This window comes from Aegilops tauschii, chromosome 2 (genome assembly GCF_002575655.3).
Source record: "Aegilops tauschii subsp. strangulata cultivar AL8/78 chromosome 2, Aet v6.0, whole genome shotgun sequence".
Classification (NCBI taxonomy): Eukaryota; Viridiplantae; Streptophyta; class Magnoliopsida; order Poales; family Poaceae; genus Aegilops; species Aegilops tauschii.
Window position 1 is genome coordinate 157,010,927 of NC_053036.3, and position 15,219 is coordinate 157,026,145.

General features: G+C 48.0%; 3 protein-coding genes across 3 annotated transcripts; 2 read left to right on the forward strand and 1 right to left on the reverse strand.

Annotated features, from left to right (window-relative positions):
- Positions 1–454: 454 nt before the first annotated feature.
- Positions 455–3,194, forward strand: LOC109764549 (bet1-like protein At4g14600). The gene is made up of 4 exons (XM_020323349.4): positions 455–756; positions 886–991; positions 2,530–2,586; positions 2,846–3,194. Exons 1-4 carry the CDS (start codon positions 716–718, stop codon positions 3,005–3,007), a joined length of 366 nt encoding a protein of 121 aa, XP_020178938.1. The 5' UTR covers positions 455–715; the 3' UTR covers positions 3,008–3,194.
- A 176-nt stretch (positions 3,195–3,370) lies between these two features.
- On the forward strand, positions 3,371–4,976 carry LOC109764551 (probable cysteine protease RD19D). Its single transcript, XM_020323351.4, has 3 exons — positions 3,371–4,040; positions 4,127–4,246; positions 4,340–4,976. Exons 1-3 carry the CDS (start codon positions 3,561–3,563, stop codon positions 4,850–4,852), a joined length of 1,113 nt encoding a protein of 370 aa, XP_020178940.1. The 5' UTR covers positions 3,371–3,560; the 3' UTR covers positions 4,853–4,976.
- Positions 4,977–9,802: 4,826 nt separating this feature from the next.
- LOC109764550 (succinate--CoA ligase [ADP-forming] subunit alpha, mitochondrial) lies at positions 9,803–14,831 on the reverse strand. Its single transcript, XM_020323350.4, has 7 exons — positions 14,481–14,831; positions 13,358–13,567; positions 12,770–12,940; positions 12,572–12,695; positions 12,028–12,089; positions 11,103–11,184; positions 9,803–10,237 (listed from the first exon to the last, which is right to left on the reverse strand). The coding sequence occupies exons 1-7, from the start codon at positions 14,682–14,684 to the stop codon at positions 10,098–10,100; spliced, it is 993 nt and encodes a 330-aa protein (XP_020178939.1). The 5' UTR covers positions 14,685–14,831; the 3' UTR covers positions 9,803–10,097.
- Positions 14,832–15,219: the final 388 nt, after the last annotated feature.

The window sequence follows — 15,219 nt, forward strand, 5'->3', positions numbered from 1 at the left end:
ATTAAATCCAACTTTCGATAGGACATGATGTTTTCATTGGCGGCGAGGCGTGCGTCCACTTGTCATTAGACTAGCCACAGTGGGAGTAACTTCGGTGGTAACATCGAGTCCAACTCAGCAATTTTGCTTATGTGGCAATGAGTTAATGAGGAGAGATGTAGTACTAGTAACTTAGCTAGTTACTGTAACATCACATGTCCCAATGCAATATGAGTCTATAACGTAATAAATGAAGCTTTGCATGTTACCATACTTATGTTACTACCCACTATTGAGATTGTAACATAGAGTAGTAACACGCGTTTTTCTTCTACGGAAGATGAAAGGAAAACGGAGGAAAGTTGTGGCTAAACCATGGAATAGCACTACCCCTCATTGGACGCTCCAGATGTCCCCAGCAGCGGATCAAGCGGCTGAAACAATCGCGATGAGGTGTCGCGGAAGAAAACTGGTTAACCTCGTTTTCCAACCCCGTCAGCCTGCTGTCTCGTCCCTTGATCTCATCCCCTCCCCTGTCCGCCGCAGCGTCATCTCTCCCACCCTCCCCTCCGTTCTCCACCCGCCGTGCCGTCGCCGTTCTCCTCCCCGTACCTCCCGTGCGCCACCGCCCCATCCCTCCCGTGCGCCACCGCCCCATCCCTCCTGAATCCAGACTAGGCCCGACTGAACTCACGTGCGAACGAGCCGGACGTCTCCTGCTCCGCCTACGCGCGGGATGGCCAACCCGATGTACGGCTCCGGGCCGCTTCGATCCAGGTACGCCCCGTCCGATCCCCGATATCATTTGGCCCAATTCGCACCCTCTGCTGTTCGAATCGATCTATTTCTCCCGCGAAATTAGTTCAGAGCCCTTGACGAATTTGGGGGCTCCTTCGGGGATCGCAGGAACGCGCCGAGCTCGGACGAGATCCAGCTGCGGATCGACCCGGTGCATGGCGATCTTGACGAGGAGATCGATGGGCTGCACTCGAGGGTTCGCATGTTGAAAGGCGTAAGACTTCCATCTCCTTGTCTCCTTTGTTCTAAAGCTGGTTCATGATTTCTGTTAGGTATGCTCAGTTGAGGTCTTACTAATTGCCGCAATTTTGACGTTAGAAACTTATGTTGTGTGTGCGGTTAAGCATGCGCTGCAGATGTTTTATGTGACGTTCCAAGACATACTTCGTTCTCAATTTATTTTTTTACCGTAATTCCATCCATGATTTAATTTTTGGTGGCTGTGCGGCCTGTAAGAGTTCGTTTAAGATGATTTTATTGTCTTTAAACCAAGATGAACTCGGAGTAGATGTAAATTAGATTAGAACCATCTCAGGTTAATACGGGAGATTGATTGTATGAGTCGACGCCACATGTAAGTAGTTTATTTACTTAGTGAGGAATTGGTACCAAATTTTGTTTATATCAGTCTCACGGCAAGAAATTCCATAGTTGGTCTGATGTTAATGGATTTGGGTTGTATGGAAATGCAATGTATAACCTCGTTTAATTAAGTTCATACCCACTTTAAGTCTCTTGCTCAGTCATCATGGGCCCAGTACATCTTAAGGGCATCTCCAATGGGAGACGCTAAGAGGGGGCGCTAGGAAATACTTCCTGGCCAATCGACGGTTCGCTCGTCAATTCCTGGCGTCGGGCGCCGCGTAGACGCCAAACGATGCTTCGAGGGCTTACCTTTTTCTTTCACGGACGATAGTGCTGGGCCTTGTATTAGATCCGAATTTAGCGCCTCTTGTTAGTGCCTACCATTGGAAGAGTGAGCGCTTAGATTTTCTGTTTTTTATTTTTCCTCCCTAAGCGTCTATATAAGCGCTTAGCATTGTACATGCTCTAGACACCGCCTTCATACACGTCATACCTTTCTTTGCGGCATTCCATCTGTCTTATTATGGGTGTGTTTGGTTGATGCCCGCACTAGCCTTACCAAATGTTGTCTTGCCAATTTTTTTGGCCAAGGAATTCCTCACCCTCATTTGGCCAACTATTTGGCAAAAATCTGTGAGATGAAGGGGTGCACCCATTGGCAACCAAAGTTTAATAGGTAGCCAATTTTTGGCAGGGCTAGTGTTGGCAGCAAACCAAACATACCCATATCTACTTCTTTGTTTCTCATCGTCACCTCCCTAGTCCATTATTATTGTTTATGGTTAACTTCTTGTGTGATGCTCATTGATCCATACCTTCTCTGATATACTGCCACGTGTTAACCTTCGCATGGAATTAACTCCATTGGTTTTCTGATTTTAGGCCTATAAACAGTCTTATGAGTTGGTGTGAATTTGTTGATGGCTGGTTGACATCATTACTGCTACTTTTGTTCCCGTAAAATTAATCTTGCAAGCATTGAGATGATATTACGTCTAGGTTTTTAATTTATACAATTTCAACTTTTAACAAGCAATGAATTTAGTACTTTGATGATAGAGAACTGCCATGTTCTGATCAATTATTTGTTCTACTTAAGCTGTTGATGCTGGTCTTTTCTTCACATTTCAGAAACTTATTTGTTGTTTGACGTGGTCGCTTTTCCAGGTCGCCCAAGAGATAAACTCCGAGGCCAAGTTCCAGAATGATTTCCTCAACCAACTGGTATTGTTGCTGTTCTATCATGATTCTTTTGTGGAATCCTTGGTTATTTATGTTTTTTCCTGAATGTTTATAACATGTTTATTGTTTTCCATGTGCACTTGTGCTTTCCTACCATTTATATACCATTTTTAGATGTACATCTATGTCTGCTGAGTCAATTACTGTGTATATATGACCAAGAAGATCCATTTTATCTACACTACTAATAAATATATGTGTGCTGTGCACTGATTTTTTGTTACCCTCTGTTTATGAACAGCAACTGACCCTTACGAAAGCTCAGGCTGGAGTGAAGAATAACATGCGAAGGATGAACAAAAGCATCATCCAGCAGGGCTCCAATCATATTGTCCATGTTGTCCTATTTGCTCTGTTATGCTTCTTTGTTGTGTATCTTTTGTCAAAGTTCTCTAGAAGATAGCTCTTCTGTTGTTAGGTGAAGCCAAATCGAAACAACTGAAATGTACCATGTGTTGTATTTAGTCTGAAAAAAGTGTCGCGAGTAACGAAATCGAATGGAAAATGGGACTGGACTGTTTACATGGTATATTTGACTTGAGAACAAGTTGTGTATCCAGCTTCCTGTCATGAAAGAGACCATTTCACAACTTCTGGGCTTGTAAGATATATTTCATGCATGAACTAGAGTATTTTTGGCTTGATGAACTTCTGCGAATCACCACGGCATCCGGTATCATAATTTGATCTTTAAAAAGGAGATTGACTAATGACGTCACAGCTCAGAGTAAGACGCTGGGCAGTCGAGAACAGCAGGTCGGGAGATGAGAACACGGGCACCGATTGACATACGTGTGCCGCCACGCCCACCCGCACCGCCGTTTGGACTTTGGAGGAGGGACATGCGTCCTCCCCTTCCTCCTGCATGGCTGCCACCTCGCAGTGCTCCTCGTCGCCTATATTTGACGACGCCTCCGGTGCAGGACTGACTACCGAGCAAGGTTTCCATACGTACCATGGCTGCCCAGCTCCTCCTCCTCCTCCTTCTAGCGCTCGTCAACGTGGCGCCACCACGGCGCCACGCCGGCGTGTCCGCTGAAGACGTCATCCAGCAGGTGACGGACGGCGGCCACGGCGCTGGACGTCCCGGTCTGCTCCCGGAGGCGCAGTTCGCGGCGTTCGTGCGGCGGCACGGCAAGGAGTACTCGGGCCCCGAAGAGTACGCGCGCCGGCTGCGCGTGTTCGCGGCCAACGTGGCCCGCGCAGCCGCCCACAAGGCGCTCGACCCGGGCGCGCGCCACGGCGTCACGCCCTTCTCCGACCTCACCCAGGAGGAGTTCGAGGCGCGCCTCACCGGCCTCGCCGGCGCCGGCGACGTCCTGCGCAGCGTGCGGGCGATGCCGGCTGCGGCGCCGGCCACGGAGAAGGAGGTCGCCGCGCTGCCCGCCAGCTTCGACTGGCGCGACAAGGGCGCCGTCACCGATGTCAAGATGCAGGTACGCGCGCGATGCAGTTCACTCCGCTAGGAAGCTTGTGATGTCTTTACATGGAGAGCTTGCATGCATGTGTTTTTTGGTTTTAGGGCGTGTGCGGCTCGTGCTGGGCGTTCAGCACGACCGGCGCCGTGGAGGGCGCCAACTTCGTCGCCACGGGGAAGCTCCTCAACCTCAGCGAGCAGCAGCTGGTCGACTGCGACCACACGGTGCGACATCATCAGCTCAATTCAATCGCCCTCCCAATTCATATGCTTAGATAAGATAATCTGATTGTTGATCTGCTTGTGGAAATGTGCAAGTGCGACGCGGTGGCGAAGACCGAGTGCAACAGCGGCTGCTCCGGCGGGCTGATGACGAACGCGTACAAGTACCTGATGGGCTCCGGCGGGCTGATGGAGCAGGCGGCGTACCCCTACACGGGGGCGCAGGGGCCGTGCCGGTTCGACAGGAGCAAGGTGGCCGTCCGCGTGGCCAACTTCACCGCCGTGCCGCTCGACGAGGACCAGATGCGGGCGGCGATCGTCCGCGGCGGGCCCCTGGCGGTGGGCCTGAACGCGGCGTTCATGCAGACGTACGTGGGCGGCGTGTCCTGCCCGCTCATCTGCCCGCGGGCGCTGGTGAACCACGGCGTGCTCCTCGTCGGCTACGGCGCGCGCGGCTTCTCGGCGCTGCGGCTCGGCTACCGGCCCTACTGGCTCATCAAGAACTCGTGGGGGGAGCAGTGGGGGGAGGGCGGGTACTACAAGCTCTGCCGCGGCCGCAACGTCTGCGGCGTCGACAGCATGGTCTCCGCCGTCGCCGTCGCGCCGTGATCGGCAAACGGCGACGACCGGCGTAGTACGTGTTCACGTAGTAGTTCGTTAGCCTAACGGTATTAGGAGGGCTTAATCAGTGGACACTGCACTCAATAATGCCACTTCAAACATACTTCTACAAGCGCTTGTATACACATTCTGCCCTCGATGCCCGTGGATGTCTCAAGTCTCAACCCTGATGGCTTTACCGGCTTATTGGCCGTTTAGGGCCGCTGAGATCTTACCCTCGAGATTTGTGGCCGGGCAGTCTTTGGTGCTTGGCACCGAGATGATCGCTCGGTGGGGGAAATATCTTCTCAAGGAGATGCGCACCTATCTTCCGAACTTGCAGGGATTCGAGATTCGATGGACTGGTCGTGATGCTAACGTTGCTGCCAAAGAGTCTTTGGTGATCCACACTAGTACAATTGATTTTCCAGTAATTCCTGATGTTCTGGTTGACATTGTACAATCAGACTTAGTCCGCCAAAATGAATAAAATGCCTTGAGGGCGGTTCTATTTTTTCTTTTACAAAAAAAAAAACAGGAGTAACAAATTTCAACTGCACTGACTTACGGATACAGATACAGGTCGCTTCAAAAGATGTATCCACAATCTAAAACCAGAGCAACGATCTCTTGGATGTAGCCAAACCTGCGTCTCATCGCATAAAGTTGCTACGTCAGCACGATATTAGTCTGATGCCCAGCATTTTAGGGAGGGCGATATTAGGATGATGCGCATCATTTTTGGGCGATATCGTGTAATGTATGCGTAAGTTGGCGTTTCAATTAGCTAGTGTAGTATTGATGAGACGAAGGACAGAAAAAGACTGCCCTCTCTAGCTAGGAGATATCTAACGACCATTTTTTCAGCTTATACGTGGCTTAACTGTAAAATTGAAGTCCAAAATAGTTTGTATTTATAGGCTCAAAATAATTTATTCTGAAGGGTTAGGATTAACATTTTTTTATGAAACAAGGCAAAAGATTTGCTATTTTCATTGATTAAGAAGAAGAGAGTTGTCCGGTTAATTAAGAGGAAAACCGGACGAAAACATAAATTACAAACTCCATAAGGGGCACACATGGACGACCTAGCCACCAACAAAATCACGACACAACCAATGACAACTGTCGAGAGGTAGCACCGAACAACAAAGCAACGCCAAACACTCGACCGCAGCGTTGAGGACATGGCAGCTTCGATTTTGCCGACGAGCATCACAGGAGGAAGTTACAAGCCTCTCATTGACATAGTCTAGCGCAACACCTGAAGAGCACCGCTCGTTGAAAATCGCCCTCATGGAGTCAACGTTGCCGCAGTGGCCCCGCCGCCCGCAGCTCTGACTTCTCTGTCACAGCCAGAAGCCAACATAGGCACACCCATTGGCGCACCGGACCTTCGGCATCAGAAGGACAAGTCACGACCCGGCTCTCCTCGCCACCATCGTCGTTGCCACACACGTCGCAACGCCACACCACCTCATTGCCGGTCGAGCACCTGCCGACCGCAATGTAGTGCACATCCAGTCTGCAGGAATCACAAATGGGACCAAGATCTTCAAGACGGCGCCCCCAAGAGGGAATACGACGTTGAAGACGACGCCGCCGCCTGATCCAACCAGGATCATGACTTTCGCCCGAAGATCTTGACCCAAGAGCGAAGGAAGTCCAAATCACCTCGACAACGCCTCCAAGGAAGAAAGTGATGACCACGGACGCCGCCGTCGCCGGCCAGCAAGAACTGGTGAAGCTTTCGCTCGGATCATCGACACCACCACTCTCACGCAAGCAACTCCACTGACCCGCGCACCCCTGCACAACCACAGCGCCATGACCGTGCAGGGACCACCACCACGCCTTGCTGTCAAGTCAACCACGGCAAACCACCAGCACGTAGACTGATGCACGTCCTCCGGGCAGGGAAGGGCAGACTGCCACCCCGCATCCTCCCGCCAGTCAGATCTGGTGGTCCAATGACCGCGCAGAACGCCGATGCCACAGCCCGAGCCGCCGGAGCTGTGACCCGCCGAAGAACCGCCGTCGCCGGCCAGCAAGAACTGGTGAAGCTTTCGCTCGGATCATCGACACCACCACTCTCACGCAAGCAACTCCACTGACCCGCGCACCCCTGCACAACCACAGCGCCATGACCGTGCAGGGACCACCACCACGCCTTGCTGTCAAGTCAACCACGGCAAACCACCAGCACGTAGACTGATGCACGTCCTCCGGGCAGGGAAGGGCAGACTGCCACCCCGCATCCTCCCGCCAGTCAGATCTGGTGGTCCAATGACCGCGCAGAACGCCGATGCCACAGCCCGAGCCGCCGGAGCTGTGACCCGCCGAAGAACCGCCGTCGCCGAGCTGCCTAGACAGGCAGGACGAGCCTCCCACCACCAGCACACCACGGCAGCTGCGTCGCCCGCGCGAACTCCACAGACGCCGACACGTCAACCACCTTCCCGGGGCCGCCGCCCCGGATGCCAGCCCACGATGCCCGCCAGAGCTCACAGCTCCACCATGGAGCCGCTAAGCACCACGTCGTCGACGCACGCCGCCCGCCGCAGCCGCTCGCCGGCGTCGACAACCCCGCCATGGAGCCGCCGAGCACCCGCCCGCCGACGCGTCGCGCGCCACTCCGTCTCATCCACCGAGGGCGGAGAAGCCAGATCCGGCCAAGCCCGGCTAGGATCCAGCCGCTCCCCGCGCAAATGCCGTCCCCGCAACCCCACCGGCCGGCCGCGCCTCCGGGAAGATGCAGCCGCCGCGCGCGCGCTACGCCGTGAAAGAGGAGAAAACGCCCCGCCGCCACCCTCCCTGGGGCACGTGCGGGCTTCGCCGGCGGCCCCTCCAGCGGTGGCGATGCGGGGGAGTGGGGAGAGGAGAGCTTTGTGGCGGTGGCGCTAGGTTCCCCGTGTCGCCCGAGCTAGGCGATTAACTTATTTTTACCATAAGTGAAATAACCGGAGCCATTTGAAACAAAGGGTCTTTTGTCACGTGGGCAGAACAAGTTTTTCTGGAGGGGACAAGGTATTATTGTAAGGCGAACTTTTTATTTCTCCCAATAAATGGAGTTGTGTCAATTTTTATGTTGTTTGCTTTTTTTGGAAAAGATTTAAATCTATTATAAAAGTTCACCAGAAGTACAGAACACCTCAAATATACTAAAAATAACATTGAGGTCTCTAAATCACCAAACGACCACTACCGCCGCCGCCAGAAAGAGTTGTCGACGCGCCTTTGTCTTTGCCCCTCCCCCCCCCCCCCCCCTATCGAAGCCGACTTAACCTTATCGATGACATCCGGGAAGTCTTCGGGCACGTGCCCATAAGAACCAGGCCTTGGAGCCATAATCTTTATCATTAAAGGGTACGTGCTCATAAGGACCAGCGCATTGGAGCCACAATCTTCACCACTAAACATTTTAATAGATCTGAAGCAACTGATATCAAGGTCAAGGCTTGTGCGTCTCCTCCCTTTGTCCCTCTTCCAAGAAAAGGCGGCTAGGGTTTTTGCCTCCCGTCGGCGGCGCCGTCGATCTTCCACGTCTCCCGTGGCCTTAGGGCCATGGGTGCGTGGTGGATCCTGACCCTTGCCAGCGGGAGGACTCCGTTTTCAGGTGCTTCTTCAAGTTTTGTTAGGGTTTGTGTCCTGCTCAAAAAGACGAGACGGCGGTGGCTTCTTGAAGATGGAATAAGATTCTCCCCGCCTAGCCCCCGTCCCAATGGTGTGTCTAGCATCGTCGGAGGGCGTGTGAAGGTGTGTCTTCGGCGGATCTCGCGAGATTTGGTCGGTGGATCCGCTCGGATCGGATCTTTGTTCGTCTTTGTTCATGTGTCTTCAGGTTGGATCCTTCTGGTCTAAAATTCTCTTCATTGGCGGCGGTTGCTGGGGGCGTTGGTCCTATGGGACCTTAGGACGACGACTTCCCGACTGTCTACTACAACAAGTTGTGCCCGTCTCAGATGAGGGAGGGGCGATGACGGCGGCGCGCCTTCGGCTCACTTCAGTGCTTGTAGTCGTCGTCAGGTGGTCTATGAATTTGGATGTAATTTTTTTATTTCTGGTGTCCGTTGCACTGCCGTGATTGAAGATAAATAGATCGACAGTTTCCTGCAAAAAAAAACGTTGTTGCACACGCACGCCGAGAAACCCTAACCTTGCTATCCAAGGTGTTGCACACACACGACAAGAAACCTTAACCTCGCCACCCAAGAAAATAGTGAAAATTTACGTCGGAGCTCCGTCGACTATGTCGATCAACAAATTCGAGAAGGGCCGGAGCCTGAAAGACAAACTCGAAGAAGAGCAGTCATTCACCCAAGCATCACACCTACGAGAAACTAAAAAAAAAATCTAGCAAAACTACTAGCTGGACAGAAGGCACTAGGATTCCTCTCTAGTCACCAACCACCGAAGCGGCGGAGGGGAGACAAATCCACAGGCTCATCGGCGAAGCTTGGAGGAGAGAGTTTGCCCTAGTGATTGAGGGAAGGAGGAGAAAACACGAATCCTCATTTTCCAAGGTGGAGTCTAGGCTAACATGCTGCAACTCCATTTCTCATATTCTTATGATTGCACCATTAGCAAGCATTCTCAACTACAAAGAATAATTTGTTGGATCAAGCGGGATGCTACGCTAGCAAACAAAAGAATTACCGTGCGAATGAGACACATGTTATGGAGATAGATCATAGGCCGCGACAAAAAGGGTGTAGTCCACCCGTCCGTCCAGAATTACTTGTCGTAAAAATGGATAAAAGTGGATATATTTAGAACTAAAATGCATCTAGATACATCCATTTTTTTTTCCGACAAGTAAAGTATAATATCATTGATCTTAGTGGCAATTTCAAATACTAAGCAAAGTATATATCACGTATTGCAGTGCACAGCCGTCTTGGTATAGTTGAAAAAACAAGCTCAAGCTCAAAGGAAAATGTTTAACGTTCAGAGAGAAAATACAGCCAGATTTGAAGATTGCCATTAAGAAAAACTTGAAAGAGCATAGGTACCCCATGAATTCCAACTCCAAGCAATAGCATGTCGAGAATTTGTCTTATTGAACATTTGAAATGAGCACATGTAAAGGCCAGTCTCACACTTAAGACGGGGAAAGGAAAAGGAAAAAAGGGACTGAGTAGCTCAACTCAGCGACCAGCGATGGGGCCCTACCGACGTATTGCTCGCTATTAACCAACGAGCAACAAAAAGAAGTTTCCCAATGTTTTCTTTTCTACTGTACCATTCCTTCTCTCTACTCTACCATTCCGCGCTGCTTGAAAAGTTCGAACATGGTTGAACCGATCTTAGCTGGTGACTCGACAACAGTAACCCCAGCATCCCTGAGTGCCTTGATCTTGTCTTGGGCGGTACCCTTCCCCCCTGACACAATTGCTGCATCATACGTGAAATATATCCATAGATTAGCACACATAAAAGTTGAATGCCATTGCAAATAATCAAAGAAATGCAGCAATTTTGTTTTCATGATTTAATTATATTGAGAATCACAGCAAAAAAGTTTGAGAAAATAAACCAGATTGTCACCATACAAACAGTGTGGGTGAAACAGTTCCAAAACACACAAAATCCATACATAATTGCCAATCATTTTAGTAAAAGAACAGAGGCAAACATTGCTCATTACTCGGCGAACAAAGTATTTGGCCCCATGAAAAAATAGATGGCAAAGGGGGCAACTGGGTCTGATAAAGCTATGAAGTAGAGCATAAACCAGGTCCAAAATACTGTTTTGTTACTTTACCTATTAAACTGTACAAGTGTTCATACTCTGTACTGGTAACCAAGAATAAACTAAACAACCATTAGAGTTATGATTTAATACTACACCCACCAGGGTGAAACTTTCTCTGAAAACTTCTTAGGTACTCCTCCGTCCAGAAATACTTGCCGGAGAAATGAATGTATCTAGACGTATTTTAGTTCTATAGATACATTCATTTTTATCCATTTCTCCGACATGTATTTCCAGATGGAGGGGGCATTTATATTTTGTTATCTGTCGATTATTGCACAACTGAATAATACAAATACATGACCTGTTCTTCCTGAAGAATTTGAACTACCATTGACAAGGGAGAGTATTAGAAAACTACAGATAACTAATGAACAATCTGCTAACATAAAACTGCCGGTATCTTTTCTCCAAATACCAAGACAGGAGCATAGTTCAACTTAATAAGACCAAAGATTATACAATTGACAAAGGAAATAAATAGTGAACTTGTTATGTCAATACCTCCAGCGTGACCCATGCGACGGCCTGGGGGTGCAGTAAGTCCAGCTATGAATGCAACGACAGGCTTTTCTGTTTTGCTCTCCTGAATCATTTGCATTAAGTTAGATTAGTTGATCAGAATGTTACTTAAAGCATGTATCTAATCAAAAGAAAAAAAAAGAGTTCTAGCAAGTAGACACGAGCTATATTATAACATGGAATATCAGCAGTGCCTATTTATCATGCATCACTTCACAACACTAAGAAAGCATCAGGACACGATTTTAACTTGTAAATCAGGCCAGATATAATCTAAGTTTTCACATGTCATTATGTCAAATGACCATGAAAACTAATAACAGTGGGGTGGACTACTTGTACTTTACTGAAACTGAATTATCTTCTTTTGCTAGTGATAAAGGGTTTGGTCACATGATAAAATGACCTATATAGCCCCAAAATGGCTTGTTCAGGAAATGTGCGGAATATTTTAACTTCTAAAGCTTCAGACTCATGGCCATATAATCTCAAGCTAGGCCTGGACAGGGCAGAGATGGCTTGAAGCTTAGAAGTATGCAAGCATACCAACTCTTAAACCAGACAAATTTTGAGCTTGCCTAATAAGCATATTAAATTACAAACATGCATTATCTAAAGGTTATGTCAGAAGGGCTTTTAAGACTTATCAATGCATCTTTTATGGCAAGATCATGATCATATAAATGAACATTCATAGTACAATGCATGCTACAAAAGTATGGCTTTCTAATTGCCACCAAGCTTGAACTGCAATACAGGACATAAAGAAGCATGCTACTCCCTCCGTCCCAAAATAAGTCAGCGACACTTATTTTGGGACAGAGGGACGACTATTTAGAAATATATGCAAGGATGCTAAGAAGCATGACATGCAACAAGGAAACAGCTATCCCAACAAAACTCTCACCCGGATAAAGGCTGCAGCATCCTCCTCAGCAGTACCGCCAATTTCTCCAATGAGAACAATACCTAAAAGGCACATACCAATTTTACCAATGAGAATAATACTTAAGAGGGATATAACAGCATTAACAGATGAGAACATAACTGAAAGACACAGTATCAAAGAATGTAACAGGACATTCATATGCATTAATTACTATACAAGGGATCAAAGGCACAAAGAAGTCACAAATCAGGGAGCTTCTTTCTGTTATATTACTAATTTCCTTCAAAGGTACCAGCAAGGCCCAGAGCAAACAATTGGTGGGATGCCCTCATGTGGGCATATACAAAGGTACATAACTTCACTACTTCAGGAGTAAAGATGAAGGTCTACTTATTTGTCCTATCAACACATCGGAGCCACAATGAATTCAAATAGAGTCTGCAAACTAAGCATGCTGGTGACCTAGTACCAATAAAGGGAAAATTGGGAAATCTGACAAATAAATGAAAGAATAACAATAGCTTTTCTGAATAATGTAGAGGCCCAGCAAGAATTAGTGTACCTTCTGTCTGAGGATCATCAACAAACTTTTCAAGGCAGTCAACAAAATTAGTGCCGTTAAAGGGGTCACCACCCATGCCCACACAAGTTGACTGCCCCAAGCCTACGGCTGTTGTTTGAAACACCTATCGATAAGAAAGAAATACAGTTCAGGCAAATGCATTTAATGGTTAAAGCAAGTCTACAATAATGGGCATACCGCTTCATATGTCAAGGTACCAGAACGAGATACAATCCCAATGCGTCCTGGTTTGTGGATGTAACCTGGCATGATTCCAATCTTACATTCACCAGGCTTAATGATACCAGGGCAGTTTGGCCCGATCAATCTGGTTTTTGATTGCCTGTTCAGAGCAGCTTTCACTTTCACCTGGAATTAAGAAAGGGAGCCTTCTGATGACTTCACTAAGTCTTAAAAGCAAGAGAAAACTAAAAGAAATTATCTAAACTGTGAGAAAGACAACACATAACTATGATGTGGTATTGTTTATTAACACTGCACTTAATATCAATAAATTGACTGCCAAATGGGTCAGGACAAAATTACACATGAAGTAGAAGTAAAACCTAAACCCATTCAATGTGTGCCTATCTGCATATAGCTACTATATGCATTTAGTGACACTGATCACAAGCAAAAATTTCTAGTGTTTCTGTATTAAGAAAACTCAGCTTGCATGGACAGCTATAGCCAAAGGAAAACAAATGGCATCACAAATATTATTATGCTCAGATAAACAGCAAACAATGTGCTTAGTGATGTACTTTATTGTTAAAAATATCATACCATGTCATGCTGAGGTATCCCTTCAGTAATGCAGACAACAAGGTCAAGCTCTGCTTCCAATGCCTCCATTATTGCAGCGGCAGCAAATGGTGGTGGAACATATATAACAGATGCATTGGCCTTTGTCTCAGCCTTAGCTTCTGCTACCGAGTTGAAAACTGGAAGGCCTAGGTGCTCAGTTCCACCTTTCTTGGGAGTAACTCCACCTACCTGTTCAATGCGAAGTACTTAAGTTAAAAGGGCATCATTTGATGAAAACCATAGAAGAGACATAATAATTAGTTGATTGCTTATATTTTAAAAATCAAGCTACATATCTATATATCTTAAGGCTTAAGAGAAGTCCAAACAACCTTACAGAAACATGCCAGTGCCTTGATTTGACGGTACAAAGGTATCTTTGCAGATGCATTCATAAGACAACTAATAATTTAGCATATAGTGTCAGTATGTCACTGTTACACCCAGTATGCGACAGTTAACTGTGAGCTCCTGGTCAAGAATGTAGTAATGGAATTAGAACCTGCAACCTGCCAAGCAACCTGCCCAGATGAGGCTCTCGGAATGCATACATAATTCTTACCATCCACATGACAGTTTTGTTCCTCATATGCACCGGCATTTTTATTGTGTGGGAAACCCTGCCCAAATTGCTACCAATAATATCAAAAGTAAAATATGACTCGATGTCTCCAGCCCACTTATTGAAGAATTCTAGCATTACAATACATAAGATTTAGGTTCGATTTTCCATAGCAGCTTGAAAATATAGGGCGTGCATCATGGAAATTGTTCCTCAAACTCTTCCTAAGTTTAGATCGAGCAGGCCCTAGATTTACAAAACATCTAGGAACCCATAAAAACCGTGTTCTCTATGTTTTGCTGTCTGATGAGTCATAATAAAATACCGAAGCCCTGGCTGCAAAGCGAAGAATACCCCTGGCGCAACACATCGAGAAGAGACGAAACCCTAAAAGGCGGAAAATGGAGATCGACAGCCACCCACCCACGAGATCGTGCATTGTCGACTGTATCTCTCAATCTCAAACCCTAGAGCCGCACTAGAGGACGAAATGAACGGATCGAGCAATACATCGAGAAGGGAGGCCGCGCGGGGACATACCATATTGGTGCCGTACTCGATGGCCTGCTCGGTGTGGAAGGTGCCGTTCTTCCCGGTGATGCCCTGGCAGATCACGCGGGTGCTCTTGTCGACGAACACCGCCGGAGAGGGCGCGGCGGCGGCGGCCGCGTAGGCACGCGAATGGAGGAGGCGGGAGGCGGCGGAGCCCAGCATCTGGGACGCGCGGCGGCAGGAGGCGGCCATGGCGATGTGATTGGCCTGGCGGCGGCGCGTGCTCCTCTCTCTTTCTTCTCTCCTCTCGATTCGATTTCGTTTGGGGCTCGGTCTACTTTCCTCAGTTTTCTGGGGTCTCGCGATCCATTCTTGCAGGAGAAGTTGGGCGGTCAAACTTCGGGCTGGGCCCCTGCGTTTGTCGCTATTTTCGGAAGCTAACACATGGGTGACTATTTCCAAAGCATGCGGGAAAGCGGCTTTGGTAATACGTTTTACGGTTGATAGAGGCGAACGGCGGAATGGCCTAGGGCATCTCCGGCGCCTTTCGTCAGAACGGACACCCCAAATATCCCATACATGTTCGGACATGTCTGTGGACAAGGACGGAGGCCACGCTGTTTTTCTAATATATTCGGGACACTTAAATAATTAAAAATAAAATCATCAATGGTCTATGCATATTGTGCAAATAATTAAAGATAAATATTACAAATATGATGTTTTCTTCCTCTGTTCCTTTATATAAGGTGTGTTATTTTTGGCTCGATGACGAGGGCACACAATC

Bases quoted from the DNA above. Each gene is read 5' to 3' on its own strand.
- LOC109764549 (XM_020323349.4), top strand. From the start codon at position 716: ATGGCCAACCCGATGTACGGCTCCGGGCCGCTTCGATCCAG. The intron at 992-2,529 runs GTAAGACTTCCA...TCGCTTTTCCAG, and splicing joins GGGTTCGCATGTTGAAAGGC to GTCGCCCAAGAGATAAACTC. The intron at 2,587-2,845 runs GTATTGTTGCTG...GTTTATGAACAG, and splicing joins ATGATTTCCTCAACCAACTG to CAACTGACCCTTACGAAAGC.
- LOC109764551 (XM_020323351.4), top strand. From the start codon at position 3,561: ATGGCTGCCCAGCTCCTCCTCCTCCTCCTTCTAGCGCTCGTCAACGTG. The intron at 4,041-4,126 runs GTACGCGCGCGA...TTTTGGTTTTAG, and splicing joins TCACCGATGTCAAGATGCAG to GGCGTGTGCGGCTCGTGCTG. The intron at 4,247-4,339 runs GTGCGACATCAT...GAAATGTGCAAG, and splicing joins TGGTCGACTGCGACCACACG to TGCGACGCGGTGGCGAAGAC.
- LOC109764550 (XM_020323350.4), bottom strand. From the start codon at position 14,684: ATGGCCGCCTCCTGCCGCCGCGCGTCCCAGATGCTGGGCTCCGCCGCC. The intron at 12,941-13,357 runs GTATGATATTTT...TCTTAATTCCAG, and splicing joins GGATACCTCAGCATGACATG to GTGAAAGTGAAAGCTGCTCT. The intron at 11,185-12,027 runs GTGAGAGTTTTG...CAAATGATTCAG, and splicing joins ATGCTGCAGCCTTTATCCGG to GAGAGCAAAACAGAAAAGCC.